The 26,912-nt window shown below is 35.7% G+C and overlaps 1 protein-coding gene across 2 annotated transcripts; it reads right to left on the bottom strand.

Moving 5' to 3' along the window:
• On the bottom strand, positions 1 to 26,912 carry LOC120304170 (cytochrome c oxidase assembly protein COX16 homolog, mitochondrial). Of its 2 annotated transcripts, XM_039334420.1 has the most exons (5): positions 26,760 to 26,885; positions 24,611 to 24,751; positions 11,278 to 11,355; positions 3,994 to 4,056; positions 1 to 314 (listed from the first exon to the last, which is right to left on the bottom strand). In XM_039334420.1, the coding sequence occupies exons 2-5, from the start codon at positions 24,611 to 24,613 to the stop codon at positions 222 to 224; spliced, it is 237 nt and encodes a 78-aa protein (XP_039190354.1). In that variant the 5' UTR covers positions 24,614 to 24,751; positions 26,760 to 26,885; the 3' UTR covers positions 1 to 221. The 2 variants fall into 2 exon arrangements, with proteins under 2 accessions (XP_039190354.1, XP_039190346.1); XM_039334412.1 differs by lacking the exon at positions 24,611 to 24,751 and having other exon boundaries at positions 26,760 to 26,912.

Below are 26,912 nucleotides of genomic sequence, written 5' to 3'. Positions count from 1 at the left end.
TTTTTAATTAAATTCTTATCTAAATTTATTTGACTAGCATTATCAATAATCACTGCAAAATTCAAAATATTTACTTACAAGGCTTCTGCTTAGCCATGTCAAACATAGCCATATTCTTAGTAGCAGATTCTATTAATTCACCCATTGTATTCATCTTACAGGATAATTCAAGAGCACAACTAGTTAATTAGTTAGGTTGGCTTTTAGGCAGCACTGTACTGCTACTGCTGCTTCTCTTGATCAGATCCAGTCTCTTCCCACGGGCGGGGCCCTCTGATGTTCTTCCAGTCATCAAATGAGGCATTTTTCATTTTCTGTAGAAAAAAGAAAGGGAGACAGGAAATCATAACATAAAAATGTTGTTTATTTGCCGATTTCTACAATATAAATGCTATTCAATGGGAAGTGTTCACACAACAAATTAAAAGCATCATTAATTAATTGAGTTAACCCCATTTTCTGGCTTCACACAACATACTGAACAATGAGCCAGGAGGGCTCATACAATGCATAACATTCCAGGTCCTTGGGAAGGATTCAATAGGTGCGTGAAAATGCCAAATCCAGTCTAAATATCTGGCTGACAAACCACAACAACAATATTACATAATAATTACTTTGTTAAATAATATGTTAAATTTAACCTAATGTTGATGTAGATTTAACCTAATGTTGAATAATAATAGATGTAGATTTAACCTATTGTTGAATAATAATATTCAAAGTTGAAATATAAAGGTATAAACTGGCCACTGGGTGCCATACCAAAAAATCTTGGACAGCACTTAGAAAATCTGCACATTGACAAAATTTCCACCTGTCAATTATAAAAGGCCATACTGCATGTATATACTGTGCCAATACATTATGATATCCTAAGTTCTTGCAAAGAACTTAATGCGGGTGAATGCCAACATCATGCAAAGAACTGGCAGTATATAATAATACTTGCAAACAGAAGAAGAATGACTGTGGCAAAACAAAGCAAAGATAGTCACAATAATAATAGGTGTCTTGGGTGCAATTCCAAAATATCTGGACTTAAACAGCATTGATAAAGTCACCCTTAGTCATTTGCAAATGGCAGCTTTACTTGAGACACCTTACATCATGAGACATTTCCTTTAATATTATTAAACAGCATCATCTGCCTATTCCAGATCCTTGTGAAGGACTTGCTAGGTGGACAAAAATGCCAAATCCAGTCTAAACATCTGTATGACTATGTGACCAATTATAGTCTAAAATAATGATCAGCTAGTTTGTGGAGATGGTTAAGGCATTATGCAAACTTAGCTATGATTATAAAAGATTATAGAGATAAATAGTAAGCAATTTTCCAAACATGAATTCAAATAAAACAACACCTCAGCACAATCACACTTTTTCTCTGTAGCTAAGGTAAAAAATTGGGATTCTTGGGTTAGATGGTTATAGTAGGAATCATTAATTTCCATCTGGCTCCTTTCAGCCCCTTTTGCTGTGCTCAAAAACTGTTATTATCTTATTACAATTTCAAGAGAAGGTAAAATCTACTACATAGAAAGCAAAAACCAATACCCCTCCCCTTGTGCTAAGAAGCATCTCCCATTCTAAAGTAGTTCTAAACACCTTTTATCTAAAATAGTGTGTTTTGTGGGGTGGAAAAGGAAGGGAAGGAAATGTGTGAAAACATTCTCTTCTGAACATGATCCACCAGTCTAAAACAAATTATGTCTTCAGCTCTCAGATCAACAAAATGAAATTCCTAGCTCAAATCTAGGTAATACTAGGGAATCTCTAATACATGAAAAATAAGAGATTGCTAAATGAAAAATGCAAGATTTTTTAAAATACAAATGACAACATAATGTATCCATCTCAACTCAGAGTAGCATCTCATTTTATTAGAGTCAGGAGTGGGCAGTATGGACATCTTAGCTAACAAAAATAATGCAACTGATTCATTCAGGGTTCTGAAAGAAGGTTGAAACATTCTGTGGAGCTTTGAAATAGGCAATAAAACATACTTTTAAAACTCAGGGAGAGTGAAATGGGAATGTTTGATTGTATATTATCAGCTAGAAATTCACTTGCATCTGGATACCCCAAATTAATAGATTAGACACAACACTCCCAGCTTTCAAATTATATCATTATGTTCCAAATTAGAACATTATGTTACTGTTGCATCATTATTATCCTTCAAACATCTGAAGTGCAATCTGATTTAGACAGGGCACCTTGCTAAGCTTGTGTATTTCAATTAAAAAAAATACTTCCATACTGCTTTCCTACCTCTAGAACTATTGGAAAAATCAGAGACTTTTTTGTGTGTGTATGTTTAAATATACCGTACATATACACAAAGAGCGAGACAGAAAAAGCAGAGGTTTAATTTATATGAGTTTCCCACATAGTGTTAGACAGATCAAAAAAAATAATTTTATTATGTTTTTCAAAGATACAAAATGGATTACAGCATTAAAATAAAGTAAGTCAATAAAATTCAATGCCATAACAATTCACCAATTGTCTAGTCACCATTGTCTAAAGTCTTAAAATAGAGAAACATTAGCATGAGGAGAGTTTATATGGGAACAGATTCTTATTCTGTTCTTTCCTCTTTGGTCATTTGACTGACTGCGAATACCTATCTTGGGTTTATTTTTGATGTTATGATTATTTTTGGGTTTAGACACTAATAGATTTTGGTTTTCTTTTTATTGATGTGATATTCTGCCCAGTACAACAATTTCAAGTTGGACTGATAAGTACTGTAAAACTGATAAATTTATCTAAAGCCATTACTTATTTCTGTCCATTCCAATTCATGATCTTTAAGGGGAGTGACCCTGAATTCCCATCGCCCCTCTTCCACCCAGCAGCCTAGAGACAATGAAATAAGTGTATCGGCTAGAGATACTGAAAAGCTATTAAATTTTATTGGGTAGAAAGAGGTGCCTGAGATTTTCTTTTAGCTTCTACAGAGGACCAGATTAAAAATTTATGATAGTGAATATTCCATCTTTGTCTGTCACCACTATCTTCTGTCTAAAAGCTAGGAGACATACTTCATTAGTGCAAATGAAAGTGCATATACCACTTAATCCACTGTAATCCAGTTTTGCTATTGTTTTCCTTGCTTCCCATCTTATCAGTGGGGATATTTGTTTTACATTATTTTTGTTGAAAATGAATTAAGGAGCAGGATTCTTTTGCTGAGTGGGTAAGCAGCAGTATTGAATTAATTCGCCTGAAGAATGTCAAAAAAGTATCATTTTTGAGGTTCAGTTTTATAATTAGCAATAGCACTTAGACTTATATACCGCTTCACAGTGCTTTACAGCCCTCTCATAGCGGTTTATAGAGTCAGCATATTGCCTCCAACAATATAGGTCTTCATTTTATCGATCTCAGAAGGATGGAAGGCTGAGTCAACCTTGAGCCGGTGAGAATTGAACTACTGACAGTTGGCAGAATTAGCCTGCAATAGTGCATTCTAACCACTGCGCCACCACAGCTTTTTACTGGAGCATTTTGCTATTCCTACGGATTGGGTTACATATAAAATTTAATTCGGAATAGGATTTATGTCTATTTAAATAATATGTGAATCCGTTTGATTTGGGAGTTCCAAAATCTAGTATACATGGTGGGCACCAAATGAGGCTAGAATTGTACAGCTGGTCTAAGGGGCTGATAGATTAATAGTCTGTATCACTAAACAATAACACATATTTGCAATTAGCTACCCTATCTTAAAGAGCAACACAGATACCTGCACATCCTAATTAGATCTGCAGCTTTTCTTAACTGTAAAACTGTGTTTGCAGCACTGTATGAACATGAAAAATGGGGGTTGCATCCAACAAAGCTTTGAATTTTCAAAGCAATTTGTTTTTTGCCGGATCCTTATGAATCAAAGTTAAAGTTTATTTAACTTTAGACATGGGTAGAATGTATATTATAACCAAGTAGCCATATAGTAAAGTAAATATACCAATATCATACCTCATATTCCTGTTCCAGGGTCACCTTACTCTTTTTGAGCCTTTTTTCCAAGTCTGGATCCATCTGATTAATAAAATAAAGCAATCAAATACTTCTAATCACAAAGAAAACTTAACCTAAGAAGGACTGTAATTTCCCCGCACCTTCAAATACCACATACTTCCCTGTATAGAGAAAAGGAAAAGGAATTCTTACACAGTTCATTCTGAGATAATCATAATTCCAACAGGGTCTATCATAAAAGGTTTGGCCAATAATTCATGCTTAGCATGAAAACCTTAATTATTTCATATAAGAGGGGGAAAGATTATTTATATCATTATAAGCATTTTATTGATAATCTTTCATATTAATTTCTATTCATAAAATGGAAAGTTGAAATACATCTCAAAGGAAGTTCAGGTTTATTTATTTTCATAGGCAAAACTGTTCCCTAAACTCTTCTTTGTTTAGTCCAATAGCAATCACAAAATAAATAGCTCCAGATTGCAGAAGCCTCATTAAAATTCAATGTCTCAAGACTGATCATATTTACAAACTCATTATCCAAGGGTTTTTTTGCATGCTGGAATGCTGGTGAATTGAAGAGAAATTCAACTGCCAGAAGTTAACTATAGCATATATTAAGACACTGGGTTCTCAAAAAAATACTGAATTGATTGAACAAATTTTGCGTGCCTGCTGTAATGCTTTTAAAGTGATAAGAAATTCTAGAAGTACGGGGGGGGGGGAAAGGACTAGTAAGACATAGGATCAACAGTGAAGTACAGGTATTTGAGATTGAATGCAAAGTGAAGAGGGGGTGCTTTTGTCATACAGATAGGATGTTTGAATGTAATTATCAAAAACGTGCTCTCCCTCTCCTTTTAGTATGCCATTCTGAGAGTAGCCTATAGTGCAATTTATTTTTTTTTTGAAACTAATTTATCTATTTCTTACATTTTGTTCATTCTGGCGTAGCTAAGGTGGGCCCCATAAAATATTTAAGTCTGCCCCAATGTATTATTTCAGCTACATTATCAGAAAGGTCACTTGTTCAAACAATTACAACAGAAAGACATGCTCATGTCACCTGTTATCATAACCCACCCCCTAGTTAGCCAGTCTTATTTTCAGATGAATTTTAGCTGTGCTATTATGACAGGCTGTGAGAAGAGAAGAGAAGGGAAGGGAAGGGAAGGGAAAGGAAGGGAAGAGGAGAGGGGGGGGAGGACAGGGGAGGGGAGGGGAGAGGAGAACAAGGTTTTTTTTCACTAAACAGAAAAAAATGTCTATATAAAATATTGTGATTACTATTACCAACACTGTGTGAACAAAGATATGGAAGTGAATTCTGAAATGAGCTGTTCTAATCCTATATAACTGGAAGAGCTGAGGAGCTAATTCTTGATTTAAGGCAAGTTTAAAACTGGAAGAACAATGAGGGTCTCTTGCCCACAGAAAAGCAAGCTTGGCTTTAGCTTAATTTTTAGGACATAAACACTCTAACTAACCCGCCACAATAGTTTTCAAGTGCAAAAACTGGATCCTGGGACCTTTTTAGCCTTGTTGGTAAACTTCCATGAAGCAGCCAATTAGCTGTTGTTGCAGAAGAGCAATAGGTTAAATGGATTCTTTGCAGCCAGTATGGTGTAATGGTAACAAAGATCATATAGAGCAGCCAAGGTTAAATTCCACTTGTTGTAAGGATCACTGAGTGACCTGGGACCAGTCAACTTCTCTCAGGCTAATTAATCTCACAGAATTGTTAAACGGACCTCTTTTAATTATAGTGTTACTTTGAGTGTAATTCCATTTTTACTGTTTTTAGAAATATTTTTTATGGTTTTATCTTTTTCAATTTTATAAGCTGCCCAGAGTTGCCGCGAGGCAAGATGGCGGCAAACACATTTAATAAATGAATAAAGAAGAAAACCTCATGAATAGTTAAATCACAACGGCTCTGGTACTTAAGATTTATTTCGTCTCTCTGACTACAGTCATGATTCCCAAATGGAGTGACATAAGCTTTGGGAAAAAAGAAGACAGTTAACATGGTCCAAATCAATAATAATAATAAAAATCAACCTTCTACAAGGCAGAAAATACTGTAATGAAAAGCTATTGAAGAACAAGATGCAAATTGTAAAAAATATGAGATAGATGTGTAGAAAGATACAAGGATACATCCTATACAACAGAAGAAAAAGTTTGAAATTCAGAAAATTGCACTACAATAAGCAAAAAGGGTAAACAAGCTTGCTCTGAAGAGAGGAAAGAGAAATGAAGGTATGCCTGACACCAAGAAGAGGTTAAAGAAAGCTGTGACCATGCAGAAGGAATAAACTTTGAAGCACAAAAAATGGTAATACAGGTAATCCTCAACTTACAACAGTTCATTTAGTGACCGTTCAAAGTTGCAGTGGCACTGAAAAAAGTGACTTATGACCATTTTTCACACTTACGGCCACTGCAACATCCCCATGGTCACGTAATCAAAATTCAGATGCTTGGCAACTGACTCGTATTTATGATGGTTGTAATGTCCTGTGACCGTCTGACAACCAAAGTCACATGGGGAAGCCAGATTCACTTAACAACTGTGTTACTAACTTAACAGCTGCAGTGATTCACTTCACAATTGTGGCAAGCAAGGTCATAAGATGGGGCAAAACTCATTTATCAAATGTCTCACTTAGCAATGGAAATTTTGGGGTCAACTGTGGTTGTAAGTCGAGGACTACCTGTATCTATGAGAGAAAAATATTCTAGAAACCTATTGAGGTAATCGCTACCTTTTATGAGGCCATCTGAATAGCTTGTGAATTGTGAAGAACTCTTTTTTCAAATAGTTAATTAAATGATGTGCTCTCTTGAATGGACTTTTTTCAAATGTAAAAATGCTCTCTGGTTCAGAAGAACTAGAAAATCATATTGAGGCCATTTATTTACCACTTCTCCAATTAAAATTGTGTCAAAAAGGGTTTGACTCTGGTTAAGAAATGCACATCTTGGTATTTAATTCTTTCTTTTGGAACTGTAACTCTGCCGCTGAATAGCTGGCTGACTCATCTGGATATAATGGAAGAATAAGGGGCAAGGGAATAAGAAAAGTAAGACACCTATGTTTAAAATATTAAAAGACAATTCCTGAAGGTGCCTTTGTAAAGCCTGTTTAATATGCTGTACCTGTACTTTTACAAACCACTTAAATAGCCTGAAGTGCAAGATTTGAAACAAAATGCCCTTGAGGCTTGGGTGCAAAAGTGGAAATGTTTTATATTGCAATGCTTCAAAACTTTCCTTCTTCAAAAAGAATATTCTTGTGTGAAAAATTAACTTTGAATATGCAACATGGACTCGCATCTAATACTGTGTTTTTATAGACAGAACTTTTAGGTCATCATAATTTCTTCTACACATGGGCTAACATTTGACTTTTGTTTTTAACTTTGTTTAAAATTAGTTTGCTCTATAAACTCTTACTTTTCTTTCTATGTGGCCCTTTGGAGCTCCAAGTGAAAAAAAAATCTGGCTACATTGAAATACTATAATCCCAAAGATATTCCTCTTTGTGACTGTCCAGAGAGACATTTCAATCAAATTCTATTACCTACCAAATAGATATTATCTACTGCACAGCAGTAATTAGTTTCAAAATGGTGCATTTCTGAAAGCAACTAGGAAATCTAATTTATGTAGGCTGTAAATAAATTATGGAATTTAATCCAGTCTTTTGATTTATATATGAGCTGAAATGTTCTTGACGATTTCATTAAAGGCATTAGACCTTTCGTCCAATTGATTCATTTTTCCTTGATGGTTCAAGATAATAAAATCAGGACTCAGTTCAAGATTTGTTAAATATCAGCTAAAATAGCTTCTGTAGTGACATCTAGTAAACTTTTACAACAGTACAGGGGAAGTCTGTAAATTAAATATTTATCTTGTGCTTTTCAAACTGAGGTGTTTTATAAAGATTTAAATTTAAATCACTTCTAAAGCCCCTAGAACATAGGTTCCCATCCCCGACTCTGCAGCCCACTACTGGGCTGTGAGTTGTTCAGAACCCGGCCACAGAAGCAGTGGGCGAGTGAGCATCCCCACTTGCACAAGTAGAGGGTGAGTGTGTGCGTGCACATCCATGTGCGCGAGTGGCGGCTACATGTATCTGCCACATATGCAAATGTAGCTGCAGTTCCATTTGCATGTGTGGCAGACACATGCAGCCGCCACTCGCGCACATGGAGGTGCATGCACCCGCTCACCCGCTGCTTGCGCAAGTGGGGATCCTTCCTGGCCGCTCACACAGAAACATTCCCCCTCTCCACGGTCTGCAAAGCTGGAAAGATTGGGGAACTCTGCCCTATAAGACAGATAAAATAAGGACCTTTATTGTTTCTTTTATATCAAAAATGATGGGATTGTTTTTTTTATGCAGTACTATTTTGTCTTTGTAATCAGTACCTTGGTTACTCTGAGGGTAGTACTACAAACATATTAAGATGTTGGATTCAATCTCTATAATGCTTTAGATTTGAACCCATAAGGGCTTTATGGAAGGATGTGTGTGTGTGTGTGTGTGTGTGTGCGTGCGCTAATGCAACACCTATCTGCACCCATTTCAAACAACTGTGTTCTTTTCTAGAACCGTGTTGGAGTTGGATAAAGCAGCTACATGATTCTGGGGAAATGATTTTAAAGAATTGCAGACAGATGCTAAGGTCATGATCCCATGCACTATGAAGCCTTATTTTAAATTTGAATATGAAACATTACAGGGCCTATCAGATTAAATAATGTTTATATTTATAATAATATCTGTTTAACCTAGCCAATATTGCTGTATAGGACTACTACACTCAAATCCTTTACTTTTTAAATAAAAATAAATGAAATAAATGCCTCTTGTGTATATGACTAAAGAACAAGTGCTAACTTTTGGAAATGACAGGAAGTAGTCAAAAGTCCAGGAATCTTACCAATAGTCTGATTCAGAATCCTGTGTACTAATGGCCAACAGGCCCAAGCAACTGTGTGTTCTTTTCCAGTATATTCAGAAATCAAAACTGATGCATATTCAATTATGAATTATAAGCAATTGCCACTATAAGCAATTATAAGCAATTGCCAAGAAAAAACCCAAGGGAAACATCTTTTTTCTTCCCTAGAATGAACAATTTCAGTGAAAGTAAGCCCTGATGTTAAAAAAAAAATAATTAAGAGATTTAGGGATTATAATGCACTCTGTAGTATTCCATTTGAATGTTACAGAGAAACATGGAGTAGTCCACATGATCAGACAGAAAGGTACAGCTTCTTATGAAGATGTAATATAAATGTAATATATATTACATCTTCTTGTGAAGATGTAATATAAATGTAATACATCTTGTGAAGATGTAATATAAATGTAATATAAATTATAATTGCAACATTCACTCTGCATTCAATTTTCCGAATGATACGTTTTAGTAGCATTTAATCTGTTAGGTGTTATGATGATTTGAAATTCATGCATTTATAGAAGGGTTCCTGATGCTAGCTCACAGGAACATAAAATTCTGAGGAATTGGAAGAAATATATGAATGCATTATATGTTCACAATGAATTTTGAATAAATTATCATCTGCACATTGTCAACAGTTCTTTCTTATTTCCCAATATTGTCAGATTTTACTTTCCTGATAATAGTGTATGTAAAGCAATTCCAGGTCCATCACGCTAATCAGGAGCTGCATGTTGACATAATCAGTGAAACTTCTATCTATTCATTCATTCATTTTGGTAGGTAACTAGATAGATTTTAGAGAATGAACTCAGATATTGCTGTTTGCAAAACATAGTTTATGGCTCACTATACTGACTGAAACTTTCCAGTTCTATTTAATAAATCATGCTAAACTACAGAGCAATGTTCAAACCACATAATTATTAATAGACTTTATTCTCCAGAATTGTCTTAATTAGCAGCTGGGATACATTAAGGTATTTCTTCTTGCCCTGATATTATATACTGTGGTTACTATATTTTATACCATTAGTATACTCTAAGCTGTTATGATCTCTTCTGAATCCTCTGATTCAGAGAATGAAAGAGCAGATCATACGAACCATCAGCCTGAGGAATCAGCAGGTAATCACTTGCCTCTGACAGCTCTAGAAGATAAAGACTTATCTTAGATAATGAGAGATTCTGGCAGGATGCTTAGCCCCCAAACATGTCAGAAGCTATGGAGGGAAGAGCTTCAAGAAGAGAGCAATAATGCCCCTAATCAAGCTTTCCTAGACCTGGGACTATACAAGAACAACCTCCATGCCTTGCTCTTCCATTAGAAGCAACACTGCAACTTCTATTGCTATTTTTCCTTGTCCTGCATTCATACACTTGGCATGACATTCAGACCAATTCATGCAATTCCCTTGTGCCAAAAGCTTTGTCTGTCATGACTGCCCTTATCACGGTATCTTCCCATCCCATATGGTTCTGAAACAATATCACTTTGTGGGACCCAAAGGTATGGCCTTTTCAATAGCAACTCCTTCCTTTTGGAAGGATCTCCCCCCACCCTTCCCGTACATGGTTGACTCCAACCCTGCAGATGTTTGGAAAGGCAATTAAGACTTGGCTATTTCCCTGGGTCAAGATAAATATAGTTGCCAAATGGTGAAGTTTAATGCATTTTAGTCTTCATCAACAATTAATTGCTTCAGCTTCCTGTACTGGTGTGTGTAACTTTTCTTTTGTATTTTTGTTTAATGATTTTGTACACTGCCCTGGGTTCTACCTTTCCTCTGATAGTAGAATGCTGACAATTTATTTCAAGGCCAGGCCTATTGTTCTCTTAATTGCTCTCAGGAAGTATATAATATGGAACTAAAGTCTTTCAGACTTTATTCACACAGCTTTCTCTTTTGCACTGATTGGCACAGAGCTTGAATTTCCTTGAGTATAATGGCAGAAAAACTGTACATAAATGTAAAAAAAAAATAGATGTAGACTCATAACCTATCTTTTGGGCAAAATATGGGATGCAATTTTGATTGATTGATTGAATGAATGAATGAATAGGTTTTGTCGTCAACATACTGTTCTCTTGGGCTTTGAAAATGGGCAAGAAAGATACAATAGAAAGGACTGGGAAACAGTTGCTACCTTGCAGCTTTGTGTGGGATGAAAATTTCAAAATTTTAGCTATCTGGGTTTGGGAAGTAAACACTGAATCAATGAGTTTGTCCTTCCATTTAAAAATTGGCTAATATTCTTGAATCTTGTATTTTACAAGGAGAAGAATTCTGCTTACCTTTCCACGAACCTTCTGAATATCATATCGAATCTGTGCAAATTCACGGAGCCCAAATGACCCACCAACTATTAACACCTAAAACATTAAAATAAGGAAAAAATAATCAGGATAGGAAAGGAGAGAACAGTCCAAAACATTGTATAAAATTATGAGAAACTATCAGTCCAGCATGCTGATTTTTTTGCTCAATTATAGTAAAAGGACTTCAGTAATAATACATGTAGATGTTGTTATATATTAGCATCCTCAATACAAGGATTACAGCCTTCTAGTGTCCCTATCTTTCTGTATCTCATTTCTCTGGAACTTTAAATCCAGCAATGTCTGGCTTGTAACAGCTGAAGCAACAGTGATACTAGATGAATTCAGACATCAAGGTAAAAAAGATCCAGTTACGTTCCTGGAACTTTTCAACAAATTAGGATCCTATATATATGGTGGCCCTTTAGGTTAAAAAAAAACGTGCTATTGTGTAGTTCATCTGTGGACACAGAGGTGGCTCTACAGTCTCACGAAAATATACAGTCTAGCACAGCTGAAGATGAATTGCACATGAGAAACCTGTGTATGATGGATTTTTATGTGGAATAGCCATGGCACAACTCTCTCAGCAGAAGAGACCTTACTCCAGTGGCATGGGAAACCATTATGGCTGGATACCTCTTTTGCTGCAGTAGATGACCAGGATGTTTATATGTGGTGGTCCTATTATATAGTTAAATAAATATTTGCTGCATCTACATTTTCATCAATTCACTTACCGGTTTAGGAACTGGAATAATAAAATGGGAGAAACTGGCATGAAGAAAATAAAATGACCTTTTAGAATGAGATGCCATTAAAAATGCCTTCAAGTTTTAAAATGTAATTATGCTCTGCTATGCCCATTCCGATGTTTCCCTAAAATATACACTGTTAAATCTTTAAACGAATTAAACATCCAGTTTTTAAACTTTAAATACAAAACCTAAAACAGAAATTATCCTCAAATCATGAATCCAAATTGAATTTTGGCTATTTACACAACCCATTTGTATCATTGTTGGAATCATTGTAAGAACTACTTACTACACATATTTTTTAACTAAGTCAAATGTTTTCCAAGTCTAAATTAACGAAATAAGTGTTAATATTCTATATGCCACACAAAATTAACATATAGAATTGTATATTTACCGTGCCTGTTGTAAAGTTATGAAAACATAGTTACATCCTTTCCATAATACCAATAATCCATATATAGATTTGTCTATTAAGCCTCTGAGAATCAGACACCACAGGACAGAAGAAAAAATATAAACAGATGACTATAAACCAAAAGCACATTAGATATACATAGAATGTGTGGTACAAGAGATGTAATAAAAAACAATAGAGTAGAATAATAGTGACTTAACGCCCCCAGATAATAATGCTGAGTGATTACCATTAGCTAGGCTTTGTGCCAGAGCCAAAGACGCTTTCCTGGACAAGAAGGAAGCCATGAGATTATCCATTTACTTTCTGGAGGGGTGGTCTGGCATGTTCCAGAGGGATCTTGTCAAGTAGAACACCAGAAGCCACAGAAATTAACAGCACACTCAAAATCTCAGATGAACACCACTAACAGCACTGGGTTTGCTGAACCTACTTTCCCAAACATATTTTGGAGATAAAAGAGTTTATAGTGAAAAGAAACCTTTGACACTTTCAGAGTAATTAATAACAACCGAGTGGCCCTTCAACCAACGTTAAAAAATAGAAATACAAAATGGCAGTCAGTTTGGCCACTTGGGTATCAATACTTTGGAGAGTTTTAATCAGACACTTAATATATAGTATATATTAAAAAGCAATGATGTTAGAATATATTCTTGTTTCATTCCCTTGGATATATGGATGGGATCATTTCCATATAACATATGGATGAACAACAAGAGTAAATCTACCCAAAATATCCCATGGTCTTATCTTAGAGACTAAAATCAAAGATCAGATAAGAATGATCTTTACACTTATTGGCCACATGTAGCACTAAGCAATTATGTATAGATCATCCTGATTGAAACTACTCTTGCTCAACTATTGAATGGTATACATCTTAGTCCATTCACAAAGCTGAGGACAAACAGAATATTCAATTGAGCTTTTGGACTCACATTGAACAGGTGGCAGCTATAACCATGGGGGCCTCTGTGCAGGTTCACAGAGAGGTATTCATTGGGAGTTTCTTTCTCTATTCTTTTTTCTTTCTTCACATTTCTTTCTTCTGGATTATAAGCAAACTAGCAAAAGCTACAGAAATGACAACACAAGGAGGGAGGCATTTACAGAAGGCAGAGGGCAGAAGAAGGAATTAGGCAAGAAAATTGTTGAGGAATTGGAGATGTGTGTTAACAGCAACAGTTACTGGGACTGGGGGAAAAAGCTGACTAATTTAAAAGAAAGATTGAAAGAGAGATGTATAAGTAGGAAAAAGAAAACATGGATAAAAATTGGAATTATTGGAAAATTTTGGAAAACAAAACCAACTAACAAGGAGATAGAAAGGGCTTTAGATAATATGGCTCTTTTAGAACAAAGACAGGAATAATTTTGTTTGAGACTGAGAACAGTTCAAGAAGAACTTGGTGAAGATGTCAGAGAAAGAGCTGTGGAGTCATTATCCAATTTTTTGAATGGAAGATATGTAATTAGAAGTGAATAAAGTGTACAGAATTAATACTATTCAAACATAAAAAGTACCAAGTGATAAACTTGTATACTCTGTTGGAAAGAACATAAGAATAATGCTATGTGGGAAAGACCTCGGGAGATAAGAGCCGAGGTGGCGCAGCAGTTAGAGTGCAGTACTGCAGGCCACTTTAGCTGACTGTGTTCAGCAGGTCAGCGGTTCAAATCTCACCGGCTCAAGGTTGACTCAGCCTTCCATCCTTCCGAGGTAGGTAAAATGAGGACCCAGATTGTTGGGGGCAATGTAAATATATATATATACATTGTTTACTGGTGTACACCGCTTAGAGAGTGCTTGCACTTAAAGGGGTATATAAGTCTCATAAATAAATAAATAAATAAATAAGCCCAAGTCCTCCTGCCAAGAGAATATTCTCTCAAGATCTTTCCAAATAGCATTGCAATAAGAGACAAGGTAATCCAGTAACATTTCAATACTAAATTGAATGAATGAATGAGTGAATATAAATAATATAGATATAATTTTGTTGAAAAAAGATACCAATCAGAATATTACAGAAGAAAAGATAATATACTATTTGATGGGTAAACTTAAAAGGATGACATTCTGGGATAAATTGGAAGGATTAATCAACATGGGTACAGGCACAATTAGATCAAGTGAAGAAATACAAACACAAGACAGATAAGAAGAAAATACACAGCAAGAAAATAAGAGAGAAACCACAATAGTAAGTGCCAAAGGCACAGACTTTTCAAAATGTATAATAAAGCTATGGTTCTTCAGCGTCTATGAGAAATATACATAGTGCTAAATATTGAAATTTGATCCACCTTTTAAACCATAGCAAAAAGGTGTATCTAAATTTATATGGCAGGGTAAGAAACCAAAGATTAAATATAAAATTCTGCAAGATGCAAAAGTTAGAAGATCAGAAATTCCTGATGATAAATTATATTTTGCAGCTTACTGTTTAGTTGGATGAAATAATTAGTTTTGCTGAAAAATAAAAGAACGTTAGAAACAAAAAATGTAGCCTGAATTTTGGTTGGCATGGATTTTTATAGTACGATAAAGTTTAAATTAATGAGATTTAAAAAATCATTATTTGAGAAGGACAATATTGTACCTAGGCTGTGTTCAAAGATACCTTTATTGACCTCAGCACAAGAAGCATTTTATAGAAGAGAAACAACAGATAGGGTTTAATGGCTGATATATCCAAATAGTCCTCGATGTATGATCACAGTTGAGTCCAAAATTTCCATTGCTAAGCAAGACAGTTGTTAAGTGAGTTTTGCCCCATTTTATGACCTTTCTTGCCAGAGTTGTTAGGGAATTACTGCAGTTGTTAAGTAAGTTAAGTGAATCTGGCTTCCCCATTGACTGCGCTTGTCAGAAGCCAAAAGGTGATCACATGAACCCGGGACAGCAATATTGTCATAAATATGAACCAGCTGCCAAGCATCCAAATTTTGATCACATGATCATGGAGATACTGCAATGGCCTTAAGTACAAAAAAACAGTTGTAAGTCCCTTTTTTTCATTGCCATTGTAACTTCAGACGGTCACTAAACGAATAGTTGTAAGTTGAGAATTACTTGTACAGGAAGATGGAAAAATTAAGATTTAGTTAAGAAAACGATGGTAGAAGGACATCGTTTTCATATGGTCGATTAAAAGAAAGGTTTCATGTGATAAAAAGATAACTGGGTTTGAAAAACATAAAACAGAGTTTAACATCGAAGTATGTACAAATGATGAACATGAAGATCACGTGAAGTGTTAACACCACTTTACAATGTCTTGGTAAGGCCACACTTGGAATACTGCATTCAGTTTTGGTCACCATGATGTAAAAAAAATGTTGAGACTCTAGAAAGAGTATAGAGAAGAGCAACAAAGATGGTTAGGGGACTGGAGGCTAAAACATATAAGGAACGGATGCTGGAATTGATTATGTCTAATTTAATGAAGAGAAGGACGAAGGGGTAACACAATAGTAATGTTCCAATATCTCAGGGGTTAGAGATACAAATTCATATAACTATGCAAAGGGTTTTAAAGATAAATATTGTGAACAAACCAAAACCTTTTTTATTGGGACTTATGGACAATGGATTAGAAACGATTTGTGGCAGATGGATTTTGTATATGGTAAGTGCAGCAAGACTACTGTATGCTCAATGATGGAAGAATAATCAAATTCCCACAGTGGAGGAATGGATTGTGAAAATGTCAGAATTTGCTGAAGTGGCAAAACTGACCAGTTGGATGTAAATGTTTCATGAACATTAATAAATGTTTCACGAAGTGACATTAATGTTCCCTGAGCAGATTCTTAAAAACCTATTTCAATTTTCTTTCTAAAAGAAAGCATGTTATGATGCAAAAAGCATCTGCCAAACTCTTATAGTTGGTTATCACTCATCAATAGACCAATTTAATACATTCAGTCACACCTCTGATTATTCGACAGCTTGCTATTCAGTACAATTCCAAAAGTCGAATTCCTTGTTGATAAAATAGGCAGCAATTGCTCTATCTCTACAACTCAACACATGCTGTATAGCCAACAGCACTTAAACTTATATACCACTTCATAGTGTTACAGCCCTCTCTAAGTTGTTTACAGAGTCAGTGTATTGCCCCCAACAGTAGATCTTTATTTTACCAACCTTGGAAGGATGAAAGACTGAATCAACCTCGCCAGTCAGGACTGAACACCTGGCATAGACAGAGTCAGCCTGCAATACTGCATTCTAACCACTGCACCACTGTATCACTGATTCTGAAAGCCAAATCACAAAACTGCATTCTTTTTATCTAAATCCCCAAATTAATGTTCATTGCTGGTAATACAGATCATGCACTGGAGAAAAGGAAAACAGCAAAATTTTAGGAAACGTTTTACTTAATGAACAAATATTTTATTTTCAAGCCTCTTCTGTAAGATTGCTGCTTCTCAAGTCCATAAACCATGAATTGACTAGAGTTATTACTTGAAACCTAAAACTTGCAAAAACCTAAAATTCAAATGTACTTCATCTCTCTCTCCATAGAAATATTGTTCAGTTTCTATCTTAAGAGAAAAATATATTACAATGGCTCTTAAATTTCTTATGCTTCAGACTAAGAGGCAATTTTATTTATCCTGCACTAGGGACCATACACCAACTAAAATATTTTTGCCCAAAATAAGCTATTCTGCACTTTGGCAACATGTGATGACATTTTAAAAATGCAACAGTCTTCATATTCTGTCACTTTTTCTGCTGAATGAAAATGGCTAACTAGAAGTAGCTTTAGTTATTTAACCAATGAAAAATGCATCAAAGGGACTGCATACCCACAAAGAAATATATCATTATTAGCTTCCTTGTTTAACTGATTTTACACATGCTATCTTGCATAACAAAGGTAATGAAACAGGTTTGCATAATCTGGGTCAGATATAATCCAAACTGAACACTGTAATTCATTCCTGACCCTCAATTTTGACTCTCAATTCAATACATGGGGCTTTAGCATGGATTAATAAAGGAGATTTCATTGATAGTCGTAGATTTTCTGGAAAATTTGCATGAGGATTATTTATTTGGAAATATATGGATAGCTATATATATTGTAAATGTTTTCCTTGGAACTTTCTTTTTTGTCTGAAAATTAGATGCATAACACTCAGTTTAAAGTTCACCTGCCACTTTTTGTTGACCTGACATGGACTGATCCTGCAGATAAGAATTCATAGCACTGCAAACATCAACCATACAGTAGTGTTTGGGGGGAGGCAGTAATTATGGTACCAGTTCAGAAATTGATGCTGGAAATAATAACATGCTATTACCATGTCTAAGATGGACAAATAATTGCTTATATATTCTAAAATAACTGGCATTATGAGCACCATGAAGCCACTGCTCTCACATCATTGACCTGTATTAAATATATAAGGCAGTATTTACTTTCTTAACCCTTTAAAGTCAACTTTATGTTATTCAAAATTTCATGTCATATTACAAAGTTTGCAGTTTGCAGACCACATTTTCTCTTGATAAACTACTAAGGTAAGCAATAAATTAGTAAATCATTTATGTTAAATAGGCATGTGGCTAGGCATATTCTTTTTTAAAAAGAAAAAAATATTTATTTTCCTAGAAATTATTTATTTTCCTAATATTTCTTGACTGTAACAGAAATGGCTCATCCAATGTAGTTTATATGGCTAAAAACAACATGAGTTATACTTATTTCCTCATAAGCACACAACGAGCTGTATGACAAGATGAAAACAATAAGGTAGGTAGCTGCCAAGGTTAATGCTGTACTTCTATGAAGAATTGAAGCTTGACCAATCCAAGTTGATCTGCTAGCTCAATTCAACAAGTGGCTACTGTACAAGTGTCTAGAAACCACTCTTATCAGCTCAGAATAGTGTAGTCACTTTGTAGAAGTATCTTCAGGTCAAGGCATTGCAATATTGCTTCAATCAAAGTTTTAATCGAAGTGAAACACTTCATTGAGGATTGGTGCATAACTCTTGACCTCTACACTTGTTTAGAGTAGTTTAATATAGTGTGGATTCTAGAAGAACACTACTCTGCCCATAAACCAGTAATTTTATGGCATCTTTTATATAAGGAAACAAAAGCAACTTTAACATTCTCACCCATCTTGGAGAAACATAATAGAGACTCTATGTTTGCACAAAGCACCCAATTCAGCAAAAGACAACTGGAATAGAAACATGTAACAGCTCTGGGCAAGGAAATGTATCAAAGCATAACAGTCTTGTTAGGTCAGGTCAGAGGACCATCCAATTCACTCTGTAATAATGTCAGTTTGAATGTTTTTGGGAAGCTCACAAGCCTGGAATAGAGAAAAAATAACTCCATCCCAGTAACTTGCCTCCTAGTAACTTATTTTTAAGGTTTCCACTTAAATAGATGGGGGGGGGGTATAAATAGATATCAATATTAATAATCACTCACAATCTCCATGAACCTGTCTAGTCCCATTCAAATTGGCTAACATCATCACAACTGCTGGAAGCAAAATTCCACAATTTAACTATGTTCTATATGTTAAAAAACTTTCTGTAGGTCTTGAGTGTCGCTATATTTCAATGGATAACCTCAAATTTTAAAATGGTGAGAATAAAATTCTTTTCACCTGATCTATGGCATTCATGATGTTTTGCATTTCTCTATCATGTCCCTATTTACATCCCTTTGATCCAAGCTATAGAATTTTCATTACTGTAGTCCTTCCTTGTGGTGAACTGCTTCAATTCCCAAATACATTTTTGTACCTCTTCTAGCTCAATCATGTCCTTCTTAAACCATGTTTACAAGTGTTGTAGATAGTATTCCAACTATGGTATCACATTTGTGTGAAGACATTATTATATTGGCAGTTCTATTTTCAATTCCCTTTCTCATGATTCCAAACATGACATTATAAACTTTTTCACAACAACAACTGGGTTATTTTCACATTGGGTTATTTTCACCCAAATTCCCTTTCCTTTCCATTGATAGTTTAGATTCCACTGTTACACAGTTGAAGTTTGGATTCTCATTTCCCTTTGCCAATATGCATCAGTAACATGTTTATGTTGAGCTTTGTTTGATTTTTGTGAAGCCCATACAGCCACTTTGGAGAGATTCTGTTTGAACTCTTTCACAATCTCTTTTTGATTTTACCACTTCAGATTGACACCACGATCAAAAATGGCCACCTCACCACTCAACTGTATAGGTACTGCTTGGCAGTGAGATGTGCAGCATGTAAATTTAATGTAAATAAATTTATCCACAAAGAACCGTACTGCAGATTACTCATCAGTGTGTTAATTGCTCATTTATTCCTACTTGTTTATTAACCAGTTGCCAATCCCTGAGATCTCCTGTATTTTTTATGTAATGACAGCTGAGTTTTCTGATAATGACCTTTGTCAAAGACTTTTCAATCTATTTTATTCTATATCTATTGGGTCATACTTTTCCATTTGCTTTTAGACACCATCTGTTCCAACATCTTGTCCAAGTTACAGCAGCAGTATGATGCCCTACTAGTTTATATGCTATTGTTTTTATATATATTGGGCTTTTTCCAAAGGTATCTCTAATCCCAGCACTTTCATCTTACCCATACGTTAATGCTATTTAGCTCTACCTGTTTAATAACTGCCTTTGCAGTTGCATTGGATTCATCAACAGTCCAATAAATTTGGCTTCCAGCACTGCCTGACTAGTTTTTCTACATCACTGTTTAATACATGAATAGACAACACTTACCCTTCCCTTGTATGGATGTTTAACTCATAAGTTTGCTTCAATGATATTTATAAAGGAGTGTCAACAGTTTGTCACTATGGTTGTGATGCTTCAACAGCTGGGAATTTCTTGTGGCTGGAGAGTACATGCAATCTCAATCTCTTTCAATACAACAATTTTAGCATGGAAATATATGTACAAGATAAAACACACAAGGAGGTTCATGTGGGGAGAGAGGAGGCTCCTTAAGCAGATTAAGATGTGTAGTTCAAAATTGGTAAAGGAATACAGAAGGCATTTTGCAAATCCAATTTTAACAAGAAGGCAGGCTGTGTTCCATACTGCAAGCGTGAGTACATGGTTCTTTGAACCACACTATAGTCGTTTTGAATTACAGGCTTGGCCAGTTCAGAATGAACACACAACTCTATTGTAGAGAGCCAAAAATAGCTTCCTGTAAAATTTCTCCAAAGAAGGACACATTGCATTTAAAAATAAAATAAAATAAAATAAAATATGCTATCTTCTTCAACTGCAGTAGAACACAAAAAAGGTTGAGTGTTGAAGAATTTGGCATTATTTGATAGATTTGATGTATCATACCTCCTCCCTGAACTCAAGGGAGATCATATGTAACATTCCACCTATTTTTTTTCCAATAACAACCCTGTGAAGTAGATTGGCTGAGAGGAGGTGACTGGTCCAAGGTTATTCAAGGAGTTTTCATGGCTGAGGATAAACATGAACCTGGATCTCACCAGCCCTAGTCCAACATTTAATTAGTACACTACACTGGCTCAATTTTTAAAATTTCTATCCATGTTACAATAAACTATGTATTTCACTTGTTTTTCATAATTAAATAAAATATGGCAAATGACTAAGAATAGTAAAGGTTCTAACCAGTGCTTTTTTTATAAAAAAAAAAAAAAAAAGGTGCCGGAACTCATACACGTCATACAACCTGCCTTGCCTACCCTACAAGGTTCTATCCAAAAAAGGTGCCAGAACTCCGTTCTGGGTGTTCTATGAGAAAAAAAGCCCTGGTTCTAACTAAGCTATGCCAGCAAACCTAAAGAATGAAACAGATTGGAAGAGGTAAATCTACATACCAATACCAAGAAAGGAGACTTAACAGAGTCTGCAAATTATCATGCAATAGTCTTAATTTCAGATGAAAGCAAAATACTGATTAGGATTATTGGACACAGATCACAGCACAATGCCAGATGTTAAAAATTGCTTTAGAAATAGCAGAGGAGCACAACACAATACTACTGATGCTCAATAAATAATTCAGAAAACCAAAGGATACCAAAAACAAGTCAATGTGTGTTTCACTGATTATAGAAAAGCCTTAAGTTGCATTGATTAAGCTGTGGAATGTGCTGGAAATATGGAAATTCCAAAACATCTCATTGTCCGCATCCAAAACATATACACAAGTTAGGAAGCCACTATATGGATGAAACATGACAAAAGAGACTGGTTCCGGGTTGGTAATGGAGTGAGACTGTATACACTTCCCTTATTTATTTAATTTGTATATATTGAGGGAAGATGGACTGAAAAAAGATGACCATGGGTGCACCACTGGAAGACCTGAAGGACCAGTCTGGGATCAAATCCTCCTAGAGAAAATCTGTCTAAGGAACACCAACTTGATTGCACAGGACAAGGAGCAATGGATGGAAACTAATCAAGGAGAGAAGCAACCTAGAACTAAGGAAAAATTTCCTGACACTTAGAACAATCAATCAGTGGAATGGCGTGCCTTCAGAAGTTGTAGATGTTCTGGCACTGGAGATTTTTAAAAAGAGATAGGACAACCATTTGTCTGAAATGGTATAGGGTTTCCTGCCTGAGCAGGGGGTTGGTCTTGAAGACCTCCAAGGTCCCTTCCAACTCTATTATTCTGTTAAAACATATCAGCTGGAAACAAAAGAGTAATACAACATCAAGGCATTTGCTCAGAAGTAAATGCTCCAACTCTTGGTTACTGAAACGAACTACTACAGCAAAGATAGTTAATTACAAACCCCATGAACATAATAATAGGAGGTGATGAGAATCACAAAGCAAAACACTGGTTAATGGTGAAAGTTCTTTGACTAAGAGCAGTGGAATCGTGACAGAATATGCTGAATTCATCACTTTCATTGCACAATGCAAAGTTTGTGTTAAGTAGATCTTTACTGGTCTCTATTTTTCTTGCTTTCTTCCTTAAAGCAATCCTATTTCATTTTAGGATAGGATCCTATGATCAAAATATAAACATTATTTCTTGCTTTAAAATGTGCTTAATTTTGATATAGTGGCAACTGATTTAATCTCAAGCTTTAACAACTCCTCTAAGACTATATGAAAAGTTTTACATTTTTTGTTGTATCCACCCTTTTATTACAAGCCTATCAAGAGGCAATGACTAAAAAAAGTCAACCAATACTATAAATAAAAGTTTAAGCAATGTTGTAATTACATTTGGATGCTCCATATTCAGCAGTTATTTTGTTCCTTAAAAACAAAGGACTCCCATTTATTTCACTGAGGGAGAAAATAAACTCTGCATAGGGTAAGAAATGCACACATTAGAAGAGCTTCCTGAAATTGATATTTGTGTATACAAATGTAAGATATTTGCTTTCAAACAGAAATAGGGAACCATTAGTTCTCAAATACCCTCCCCAATCCACTTTACAGAGCCCCTAATAAAGACTTTCTCTGATGTCCTATTATATCATCCCTGAAACTATGTGAAGAGAAGGACCAGGGAAGACATGATAGCAGCGTTCCAGTATTTGAGGGGCTGTCACAGAGAGGAGGGGATCAGCCTGTTTTCCAAAGCACCTGAAGGCCAGACAAGGCATAACAGATGGAAGCTGATCAAGGAGAGATTCAACCTAGAGATAAGGAGAAATTTTCTGACAGTGAGAACAATCAACCAGTGGAACAGTTTGCCTTCAGATGTTGTGGGAGTTTCATCACTGGAAGCTTTCAAAGAGACTGAACTGCCATCTGTCAGAAATGGTGTCTGCCTCCTGCTTGGGTGAGGAGTTGGGTTAGATGACCTAAGGTCCCTTCCAACTCTGTTATTCTGATTCTGATATATTACTGAGAAAGGAAGGAGAAGTGAGGCAGCTCTCTGAGAACTTTAAGGTTCTCATAATGGGAAAGAGAATCAAATAAAGCCTTCTTCCAGGAACCATTTCAAACACTAAAAAGCAATGGTTTTCTTGGGTTCACTATCCCATCACCTTATCGGGGATCTGGGCAAGATCTGTTTAATTTGTACCTTTTTTAATCTTGTATTTTATATTTTAAATGTTATGTCATATAGTATGCTTTATTTTAACTGTGGTGTTTCTGACACGAATAAACAAATCAGGGATCTTCAACTTAAAGAATATTTCTTTATTGTTTGTGGTTGTAAACTGCTTCAAACATAATCTTCACAACAAAAATTAAACTAATCTAACAAATGTCATTAATTGTCAATATTATGATGTTCCAGAAAAACACTTTTCTTGATAAAACAAATACCACTGCAGGGCTGGAATCTGCACTTTACTTTCCAAAGGCTTCCTGAATTTCTAGGTCTTGATTAGTTTTTCTGAATTCCATAACAATTGGGGTTACATTAGAGGTGGTCCTTGTTAAGCAACCACAATTGGAATCAGCAACTTGGTCATTAAATGAAGTAGTTGATAAGTGAAACTGTGACTGTGTTTATGATCTGATTTGTTGGCGAGACTGGCCGATAAGGTGATGAGCCAGGGGAGGAGTCAAACAGGGAAATAATCTGGAATCCATATGTGGGCATGAAAGGGCAAAATCTGACCCCCGTTGAATGCTACTAAACCTTATCTAGTCTTACCCACCTGCAATAAACAGCTAACTGAACTTTTCAAGTATGGATCTGCTTATACAGGCCTGACCTTACTATAGTTTTTCTTTGCTTTACAGACTTACAAAGGTCATAAATGCAAGAACTAATCAGAAGCTTACTTTTTAATCACTGCCACAAATGTGAATGGTCACTGAATGTGGCAGTTGCTAAATGAGAATTACCTGTAATTGCAGGGCAATGCTGCTCTGGAGGGGACAGAAAGCAGCAAGGTTTTTGAGCTTTGAGCTTTGTTTACCTATTGCCGCCCAACATTATTTCTTATAATCAATAGTTGAAGCAATAAAATTGGACACAGAATTCAGGCCCAGGAATAGGCATGGGGAACAATTTAGCATTCAGGTCAGATTCTTTTTTTTTTCTATCTGTTTCTTAAACCGGTTCTTTTAAACACCATTAAAACAAGCTTATTTGTCCAATTATATAATTTGATCTTGATTAGCAATTTATTATAGCAGTGTCAGAAAACTTACCATCCCAGTGCAGTAAGCAAGTCACACAGGATGAGTCACCAAGTGCTGCAACCCTGACTGTATTGACTGTAGTATTTCTCTTACTACACTTTATAAACTGGAGCACCACCTACTGTATTTGAGAGCCAAGTGCACCATGAGCTGAAAAAAGGAAAGGAATAGTTTATTTTGTCTTTTAAATCAAGTGTGAGGCTTATTATAAAAAAGGAAATGGCAAGGAAATATGAAAACCCCCCAAAGGAGAGCAAGCTTTTACAAGAGGAGAAAGATATGTCCACCTAAGGATCAGTCAAAAGTGATTCCATGTAAACCAACTTAAGGAGGCAGGATGTAACTAACAAAAATATATGCAATAACTTTTGTCCCTTTGAATTTCCTCAGAGAGTAGCAACTGGCTGTGAGGGAAAAAATAAATTGTACCCCCAAGTTGTGGGGTGAATTCTTCCAGAATTCAGGAGCAATCTAATAGCTTCAGACTTCTAGATCCAGCGAGTAGATACAATTACAATTTGGTTTTATTTTGTATGCGGTAAAGTTTTACCCAGTTTCCTTCAGTTTTCTCCCCTCCAGAAGCCTCATAATCATTTTGGATGGGTCTCCCCATTGTTCCTTTTTGTCCCTTAAAATCTAATCATATTCTCCAAATTAAATCCCATTAAATCTCTCCATAGTTGTCGTGTTTTCTTCATTAAATTCTAAATATTATTTTAAACTGATATCTTTGTGCCAATTTGTTTCTTAAGTTTTATAATAAAAAGAGTATTCTTAAAATATTAAATAGTTCTCAAAACAACACGCAGTTTCATGATGATGGCAAAATGCGTGTGGTGATCTTACATGCAAGGAGTGAAATTTGCATTGTGACATTGTAGTACATATTTATCTCCTTATAAATATCCGTAGATAGTTCTCTGGTAAACTGGATGAGAAACCAGCATTCAAATGGAAACGTACCAGGAGGTATGTGAAAAAAATTCTAAGATCAGGGAATTGAATCTTGTTTGAAATTGTAAAGGAGAATAGGGACTATACTAGTTGTATCCATCACACAGAACAAGTTATTGTGCATTGTGGGTTTTAGGCTTAGATCGGATAATTAAACTTCAGAATGGGGCAGGCAAAGATTTTCCCTCTGACATTTTATAAAAGTGAAAGTTGGGACTTTAAAGAAGGATTGAAAGAAGATTGATTTTTTTTCATTCTATATAATTCTGTACTTATTTACATCCTACCTTTATTATTTTTATAAATAACTCAAAGCGGCCAACATATCTCATACTTTTTCCTATCTTCCTCATAAAACCCCATGAGATATGTTGTGTTGAGAGAGTGACAGCCCAAGAAAACAAACAGACAAACAAATGAATCTTTAAAAAAAAAATCAACCCAGAGTTCTCACTTGAGGCACAAATGACTAAGCCAAAGTTACAATATTTGGGGCAATTATGTGAAGAATTCGCTATCTCGGGAAAGGTGGAAGGATGACAAACAAGGACTCAATTGTAGTGGTAACGCATGCACTAACAGATCTGAAAGACCAGGTCAGTGACAACTCATCATGGAGAAAAGCTACATATATAGTCACTACAAAGAATCAACACTGACTTCATGGCACATAAACAGTTAATTTGTACAAGTCATACAACAACACAGTTGTTGTCCTCAACCAAGTGTTGTCCAATACTTATTATTTTCATCCAGATAGCCAAGTGAATAATGGGACGTATGGTCCAGTCCCTCTGGAGGGCTGTGGATTGAGAAACGCTGAATTATTACTGGTATAGGCCATTCATACGAATAGAGAGGAAAGGACACAATCCATATAATGGTGCCCTATTCGGAGTGAAGAACTTTCTAACATTTCCCCATCAAGTTGGCAAACGCCCACTCTCTTTGTCAGACTGACAGGAATGGCATCTAGCGACGAGCGAGCCTCGGCAAAGAAGATGATCCTAAAGGAGATGATCCTTCAATAGGATTTTAGCCAATAGGATTTCTCACTTGTTCGTCCCAAAGAATGCATAGGAGCAGCCCTTGCGCCGCGACTTCCGAGAATACCGTGTCCTCTATAGCCTGCTAACCTGCAACGTGCAACCATTTTCTACCCCCCCTTCCAGTCTCTCCCCCCATTTAGCTGTCCTTCGCTCACCATCATCGGGAGTCCATATTGCAGCGATTTGCTTTTCCGCAGCCTTTGCATCCAGGCCATGGCTCACTTTTTAGCCTCGCAGGGAGATCATCTCTTTACCAGTGCCACGATCCAGCAGAAATTTCAGTCCCCTGGATCCGGAGGCCGGAAGCA

The sequence above is a fragment of the Crotalus tigris genome, unplaced genomic scaffold (assembly GCF_016545835.1).
Source record: "Crotalus tigris isolate CLP2741 ecotype Arizona unplaced genomic scaffold, ASM1654583v1 scf7180000017545.3456711, whole genome shotgun sequence".
Taxonomy (NCBI): Eukaryota; Metazoa; Chordata; class Lepidosauria; order Squamata; family Viperidae; genus Crotalus; species Crotalus tigris.
Note: the sequence above shows the minus strand (reverse complement) of the source record. Positions and strands in the feature narration are given on the sequence as shown.